Source organism: Stegastes partitus, unplaced genomic scaffold (genome assembly GCF_000690725.1).
Source record: "Stegastes partitus isolate 25-593 unplaced genomic scaffold, Stegastes_partitus-1.0.2 Scaffold522, whole genome shotgun sequence".
Classification (NCBI taxonomy): Eukaryota; Metazoa; Chordata; class Actinopteri; family Pomacentridae; genus Stegastes; species Stegastes partitus.
Genome location: NW_007578253.1, coordinates 101530 through 109431, shown reverse-complemented (window position 1 = coordinate 109431; position 7902 = coordinate 101530). Strand labels below are relative to the sequence as shown.

Below are 7902 nucleotides of genomic sequence, written 5' to 3'. Positions count from 1 at the left end.
TTTAAAAAAACAATCATGCTTTTTGTTTTTTTCACAGATTTATGACAGGTTTTCTAAAAACGTGACAAAATCTGGGTCAAAAATATACATTCAGCAGCTTGAATTGCTAACTTTGTTGATGTAGAAGGCTGTTCTAATCTCATTTTCTTCGTGGCATGGTTTTTTAGCCTCAGCTGCTGACTTCTTTTAGCCCATTTGATACACTTATTAGACTTAACCGCAAACATGACAGTAGGGAAGCTCAGCAAAGACTTGAAAAACAAAAAGAAAGTCACTTGGAGCCAATTAAGTGCTTTTAAGTACAGAGTGCATGGTACATTCATGTCACTCCCACGACCAGGAAGAAAACACAAGCTATCACCTGCTGCTGAGAGACAATTGGTCAGGATGGTCAGGAGTCAGAGTCACTCAAAACATTTTTTAAAATGATGTAGTCGGCTAGCGTCAGCAGAGCGGAGGGTGCAGGAGAGAGTCTGCAAACGAAGGAGTTCAGTCAGGTAGGGGGGGAGCCAGCTTGTAGTGTGATGAAAGGGATTTACTGGGGGACGGGGGGAGGCAGTGGAGGTTTGCAAGGATGGGTGTGGGAGTGGATGAGCAGGCGGGCAGCAGAATTATGGATGTATTGCAGTTTCTAACAACTACAGAAAGTTGGTGTTGTGCACGCTATCACAGCAGATAAACAGTCTGGGTTCATATGCTGCTACAACATCCTCCTGCAAGCTCCTAAATGTTAGCAGCAGAAACACAGAGCTAGATAAAACACAACAGCAACAGTGTTCTCCTTTCTGGTTTATATTTCTGTGTTTTCTTTAGCTACTTTACTGTGAGGATAGCAGGAGTCTTGTAGTGTTTTGTGGCAGCATTTGCTAAATTAGAGCATTCGTTACAAAACTGTCACATAGATTGTGCATTTCACCTGCAAATCAAGCAGCTCAGCAACAGCTTGTACTCAGGATCCAACTCAAGTGTCAACCATAGCAACAGTTACAATCATCCTTCTATTTTCTTGTATGGCCATCGATACTGTCTGCCTCAGGACCACTGAGGGTCTTATGAGCTGCTGCTTATTCAGTCTGCATCCTGTTATTATGTAACACACACGTATACACACACACACAAGCCTATATTGACTAATGAAGTTGTTTGGAAGTGTTCTCGGATCGTGAGCCATGCAACCATTTTTTACATGTAATGCATCGTATTTGACCTCGCAGGTCCTCGGCAGAGCGCGGGATACTGGCTCGTATGTTCAGGTGGTTGATATTTTAGTGATTAAAGTTTACTAAACATTGAGAAAAAGGAGGGAGGGCACCTTGTGTTCATCAGTTTTATAGTTGCCTAAGTTTAGATCTTGGCTCACAGATGCCTTCTCAAGTAACAAGGCTGCTGGCTCACTTGAGCCATACCACAATCCAGAAAGAGAGCTCCACACTGAGCTTTAAAGGGGGACAAGCACAGAAAAAGTGGCAAGTCACAGGAAAAATTTAAGACAGAGGAGGGGCTGTTAACATCAGACACTGTCACTAAGGAGACATTTCAAACAGGAGGCACAGAGGAGACGTAGGGCAGGAACTGGACTATTCTTGCTGGAAAGAGTTCTTCACCACAGTTCTGTTTTACAACTGGACAATGACAGAGGAAGCAGAAGCGGGAATCAACCTACAGCCACACTCTGGATCTGAGCAACAGGCTCCGCAGTTTCTACGAGATGTCATCTTCCACGGCAAGTTCAAGGTGAGGGTCTTTACGAGAGACGAAAGAGCGCACAGCAATACTGACAAGCTAGGACAAGGAAAGATAAGGCAAGAGCCACCGAAATGCATTTTATAATGTCCAGATATAAAGGTATGGTCTGTCCACGGACAACATGTTAGAGTTGACACTATTACAAGAAGCATTTTGGTTTAAAATGGGATTGTTCAACATATTTATTTTATTGTAAGTTGAGAGTAAAAACAGATGATTTGCATTGTTTCAACACGACATGAACAGGTACGTTAGTTTGACCTAACTATTAAACCTCAGACGCCTCCAAAAGAGATGTTTGCCTACAGAATGTTAAACACACAAAACTAAACTCATCAAGAACCGTAGTGGACGTCCCAAAGATGTAAGTGATAAATATGTCAAGCTGATATTTGGGGGGAAAAATGATTCCCAAGACATAAGATAGATCCCTCTATTCAGCTGCAGTGGCATTTGTGTGACCATTAAAACTACTAAATTTCAGTACTTTTACATCACTACTGTGTTAATTAAAAACAACAATCTGCTTTAATTCTGCTTTTTATCCAGAGAGGATTTAACTGCGGTTTTGCTCACGTGCAAAGAGTAAACTTGAACTAATTTAGTAACTGATTTCCTGGACTTTGTGACCTCAATCCATTAGAAGATCAAAACAAAGTTTAATCTACTTATTGACAGTGCAATTCATATCGCATTGAACTGCTTCATTGTATGAAATCTCCTAAAAGCAGAACTGAATCAGATCTGCAGGAAAAGAAGTGACATTCTTTCATGAGGCATCTGTATACACAGGTTTTATTTTTCTTTTTTTCCTGCTTCATCTTATCTTTTGATTTTTATTCCCAAATATTTCAAGGCAAAAAAAATTCACACGGCATCAGGGCCGCTTTTGAATAACACAACTCTTTAGTAGAGAGAGCTACCTGGTTCTCCTCTCCCTAGTCATGAAGTGATATTCTGAGCCTTAAAACTCACAAGAGTAAAAGAACAGAGCAGCTTGACGAAAACTCCTTGAAGTCAGAATAATAAAGTAAAAGTCTTTGGTCAGTTTTTATTAGTTTCCAGCATAATATATCCACTGTATACTGTGGCTGTACTGTTGCTGAAAAAGGTATGAAATTGTACAAAAAATAATTAGGAAAGAAAAACACTTTACAGAAATGGAAAACATAAACTGCTGTAGATGTTTGTCTAATAAAATACTGCCTTCCACATAACTAATCATTTACAAATATAATAAATAAAAATAATAATCTTGTTTTTTTCAATAACATGATCTCCATCCCATGAAACTTGTTCAATCCCACAAAAGCTCACGATCTTACTAAATCTGACTAAAATGTTCTGCTACTGCCTAATAGTGGGCAGGCTGGCCTATACACAGGGCCTATATAAAAATAAAATACTGACACCCTTTGGAAAATTTCCCCTTTTATTGTTTTTGACATTAAATCAATATAATTTGGCTTTTTGGACAAGAATTTACAAAACAAAAGTCTTAAAATGTAAAATAAGTGACTGTATAAGTATTCAACCTGTTTAAAGTGACTCACCTAATTCAACACAGGTGCAAGCAGTTAGTGTTAGAAGTCACACAATTAGTGAAATGAGATAATCTGAGTGCAGTGACTGTGTCTCAGATTAAACATGACCTCATTTTTGTCAAGGTTGAACATTTATTTTAAAAGCCCATGTGTTAACTAACATAGGAGTACAAATAAATGTAGTAAATAAGTCTGATAACACTGTAGAATTTAAAATCCTCCCTATTTTTTTTTTTTCATCTTGACAAAGTGTCCCGGACACTTTGGCAGTCCTTCCAAAAGTCACGCACTTATTTTGTATTTTCTCTTCAGTGTAGTTTGATCTGTAGACGTGTTCTCTTAGATCTGCAGCCAGAGGTTATGAGCTTTATAAGGAGAAACACTGTGATAGGCTCAGGTCATGACACAGCTCATAATTCACATACTATTTATGTCTCATATAGAATTTTCTTGGAAGCACTACAGTGGAAGTAGCAGCTGCCACCCGTACTATTGCATACAACTGGTTTTGCTGACATGATGATGCTCTGTTGTGTCGCCCTCGATTTCTATGAACTGTCAATATGATAAGTTAAAGTTTGAATATTTTTCTTGGTTTCTTGGAGACTGAGGTCATGGTGCTAACAGCCAGTCAGGCTGGCATGGTAATAATGGAAAGCACTTTGGTGGAAGCTGCAATCCACTGGAGTTTGACATTGTTAAAGTTCTTGACTGTAGCAGAAAAGGGCCATATAAGTGCAGACAATTTACTGTTTATGCATTAGTCGCAGTTTTACCTTAAATTGTTTTTGGATAATGTAAGATATCTCTCATTTGATGATGATTAATGTCTGTTATTGCGGTATCCGACGCAATTTTGCTCGGATCCACATATGACAGGAGCAATTCAAGTTCTGACGCGTAGGGAGTTATTCTTCGTTCTGTTTATTATATTCAAAAAGAAAGATTTCATAATGTTTGTATCAGACTACGGTCAAAAAACTGGTGTCCTACCACTCCTGCCAGCTCATTCCCATCACCTGTCTTCTGTGAGTAAATCAGGCTCACAAAAAAGGTGGAGCTGGCGAACACCCATTCAGTGCCCAACACCAAGCACCTGGTGACAATCTATCCATCCATCAGACATCTGGATCAAATCATAAAGAGCTGAAAATGGTTCCAACATCTGTTGCTGTGCTGTTGAAGTGGTTTTATTCTGTGATCCTTGTGCTTTTCAATGTTGTTTGTATTTTGTTCCATGTTCAGTATAATTGGGCTTGTAAAGCTACAGTGCTGTTCTTAGGTGTGTGTACTCAAAGGTTTGTGCTGTCGTGGGAGTTGCCCACGAGTGTTTTACAATATCCTGTGTTTTTCATGTTCCATAAAGTAGCTGTTCATGCAGTGGAGTGGAAAAACCAGTGCTCCCCACAATGACTCAGACCCTGAAAAGTACAGTACTGTGCCAAACATGGATTGCATAGCTAGTTCCAGTGAGCCAGCCAAAAACAGACAGCCTACTACAAGACTGAATGTAGAACTCAGCATACATGTCAGAGCAGATCTGTGTATATGAGGATTGACAAACCCTCTATAACAGAGGTTCCCTGAATAGAGGTTTTTTAAGTTCGATGTGGTGCCGTAGGCTGTTGACATTTTGGCAGCGTCTGACCCCATTTAACTCCGGGCGATCCAAAAGAGATCAAAGACACTGAGTGGGAGTGGGAACCATACAAACATTTCCGGGCTATGGGCTGTCCTCAGATTGCACTCATCTATCACGATCAGTGGTCATCCCCTGACTTTTTTTCTTAATAAAATCTTAACAAGCGTTATATAAAAATGATCTCCCATACAGCTGTCATTACAAATCCAATGGGAATCAACTTGCTTTTGGAGCTGGCCTCAAATATCCTCCATGGCACCTCCATGTGGGCTTTATTTATGAGCCCTGGAGGTTCCTGCTTGGTTAAAAAATGATAGGTTGATAGGGATGAATTTCACCATCGTTATTAACATTAGATAATTGCAATTATGCAATAATGCAATTACATTCATCATTTGTGTGATACAAAGTAAAAAATCAGTTGCAAAATGTAATATGAAACAACGATATAAAGATCAACCTCAGCAAAGAGCTCAGAGAGCTAAAGGAGGTATGGCCACAGTTGTAGTGGTTTAGGTATAGCATTTGATGTAGTGCCACAAGGCTTGAGTGTCGTCTACCCTCAGCATTTATAGACTCTGGATCTCTAACAGCATTAACTGTTCAGTTACTATTTTAAATTTTGAGTCTTGGGTATCATACACCTTTCATACTACACGAATGTAAAGTGCACTTAAAAGTGTTATATGCTCAGAAATGCCCGTCAAAGCAGTCGGTAGTTAGCACTGTTGCCCTGCAGCTAGAAGAACCCCGGTTCGCGTCCCGGTTTGGACTTCTGGGATCTTTCTGCTTGGAGTTTGCATGTTCTCCCCATGCAGCGTGGGTTCTCTCCAGGCTTAATTGGTGATTCTAAATTGTCCGTAGGTGTGAATGTGAGTGTGCTTGGTTCTAAGTGTCACCCTGTGATAGACTGGTGACCTGTCCAGGGTGTCTCCTGCCTTCACCCTAAGTCAGCTGGGATAGACTCCAACCCCCCGTGACCCTAATGAGGATTAAGCGGTGTATAGATGATGGATGGACGTTATGAACAGCGATTCTGTTTGGTAATGTTAATGTACACTTACCCACCTGGTCCACTCTGTGTGCTTCTCTGTGACATAAGCTAAACATCTAGCTGGCTAGCTCATCATATCAGAAAAAACAAAAAAGAAATCCAACAACTAAAAAACAAAAGAGTGTGTCTTTGGGTCACTTTGGGTCCCAAGGCCAGGTAAAGGAGGAGGGTTGGATGTAAAGCTGCCAGTTTCACCCCACATTACAGTCGTTTGGTTAAATTTCTAACATTTAACAATACAATACAAAATGGATTTATTTAATGTGGGTCTAGACAAAGCAGTAGTCATGAAGTTATTGTGAGAAGTGATGGCCTGTTTCAGTGGCAAACTTTTAAAAAACAAACCAAGAATCAACAGATGACAGTTCATTTGTAATTTTAGACATATTTAGGGTGTCCCACGACATTATTCCTCTCTCCTACAGCGTCCATTACAATTACATGCAAATAACAATTATGCAAATTATGTGATGATGTCATTGAGTTACTTCTAGCGATTTTTAGGACAGCCAATACCTACTTTCCATTCAGTACTTCAGTTGGCAGCACTGAGTGCATCTGGCCTGTAATCATTTAGGCTGTCTTATTAGGGACAGGAATGATGGTGAATTGCTTGAGGCAGAATGGGATGGTGGCTTGTGCCAGGGAAAGATTAAATATTGTTGTGAAGAGATGATGTGTCCTGGCTGAAGTCTTTTCTGCCGTGACATCAAAGAGGTGAGATGCACAGCTAGAATATACAAGCTATGTTGGGAACAGGACTGACAAATGTGTGTAAATGATTTGTATTAATCACTCAATATATCATTAAATATATATTATTCAGAGAATGTATTATATATAATACATCAAATATATCATATATTTAGATTGCAGTCGTGACTTGATAATTCGACCCTTAACAATCTGAAAACCTTGCTATCCAACAAGGTTTTTAACAAAAACGAACGGAACCCATAAAAACAGCCTTAACATGCCGACAGCCTTGGATTCCGACTCTGACATGACATTTTATGTCACAAATAAGGATGACAGCGTATTATCTGACTTAACAATCCAACAGATTGGTTACATTCAGACTGCAGGACTTAATGCTCAATTCGGATTTTTTGGTGAAATCTGATTTTTTGTGAGTTTGTTCACATTTCTAATTAAACGCGACTTGTATGTGATCTGCTGTGTGAAATCTGCATGTGCAGAAGAGGATACAACGACGTCACTCACAGCGAGCACGCTCAGTGTTTGTGAAAGTAAACACGGATGGTAATGATGGAGCGTATCTTGCCCGCCACTCCCCTGCTGCCGTCGTCACCGATGGTGGAAACAGAACTGTGAATGCTAGCTAAACCGGCATCAGCAGCCAAATACTGTCTGTGTGTTCCGGCCACTTCCACCCCAGGGCTGCTAAGTGGCTGGAACGTGTACAATCGTACTGGTCAATTAGGTGTGAAATCAGCAATGCGTAGTGTTCTAACAATACACTAGTTATTATAACAACTATAAACAATAAATATTAACAAAAAATTACCCTTCAAGCATCAAGCCCTCCTTGTATCTGGACCTCTGTCTTGACAATCCGACAGCCTCGCTATCCGACATAAAAGAAAGTTTTAGATTTAATGTCAGATTATCAAGTCATGACTGTTTTTTTTTGTTTTTTTACACATATTCACCAATGATTACCTCCTAAAAACATAAACGTTGTGTCCCAATATAATGTGAGATTCACGCATCAGCAATAAAGCCAACAGTGTGTGTGTGTGTGTGTGTGTGTGTGTGTGTGTGTGTGTGTGTGTCCAGCTCCTGTCAGTCTGCTCAGCTTGTCTCTGTGTATCAGGCTGGACAGTCAGTAACTTAACTCTTTAGTGATAACAAGAAGACACTCAGCTCAGAAACAGTGAAGTCAGAGCAAATGT

At 39.9% G+C, this 7902-nt stretch overlaps 1 protein-coding gene across 2 annotated transcripts in view; it reads left to right on the top strand.

The window, feature by feature from the left end:
• The first annotated feature begins 1477 nt into the window (after nucleotides 1-1477).
• Nucleotides 1478-7902, top strand: part of ano1b (anoctamin 1, calcium activated chloride channel b) — an 81101-nt gene continuing 74676 nt past the window's right edge. For both annotated transcript variants that reach the window (XM_008287808.1, XM_008287807.1), the window contains exon 1: nucleotides 1478-1734. In XM_008287808.1, coding sequence (XP_008286030.1) covers nucleotides 1630-1734 — 105 coding nt within the window. In that variant the 5' untranslated portion in view covers nucleotides 1478-1629. The remainder of the gene's footprint in view (nucleotides 1735-7902) is intronic.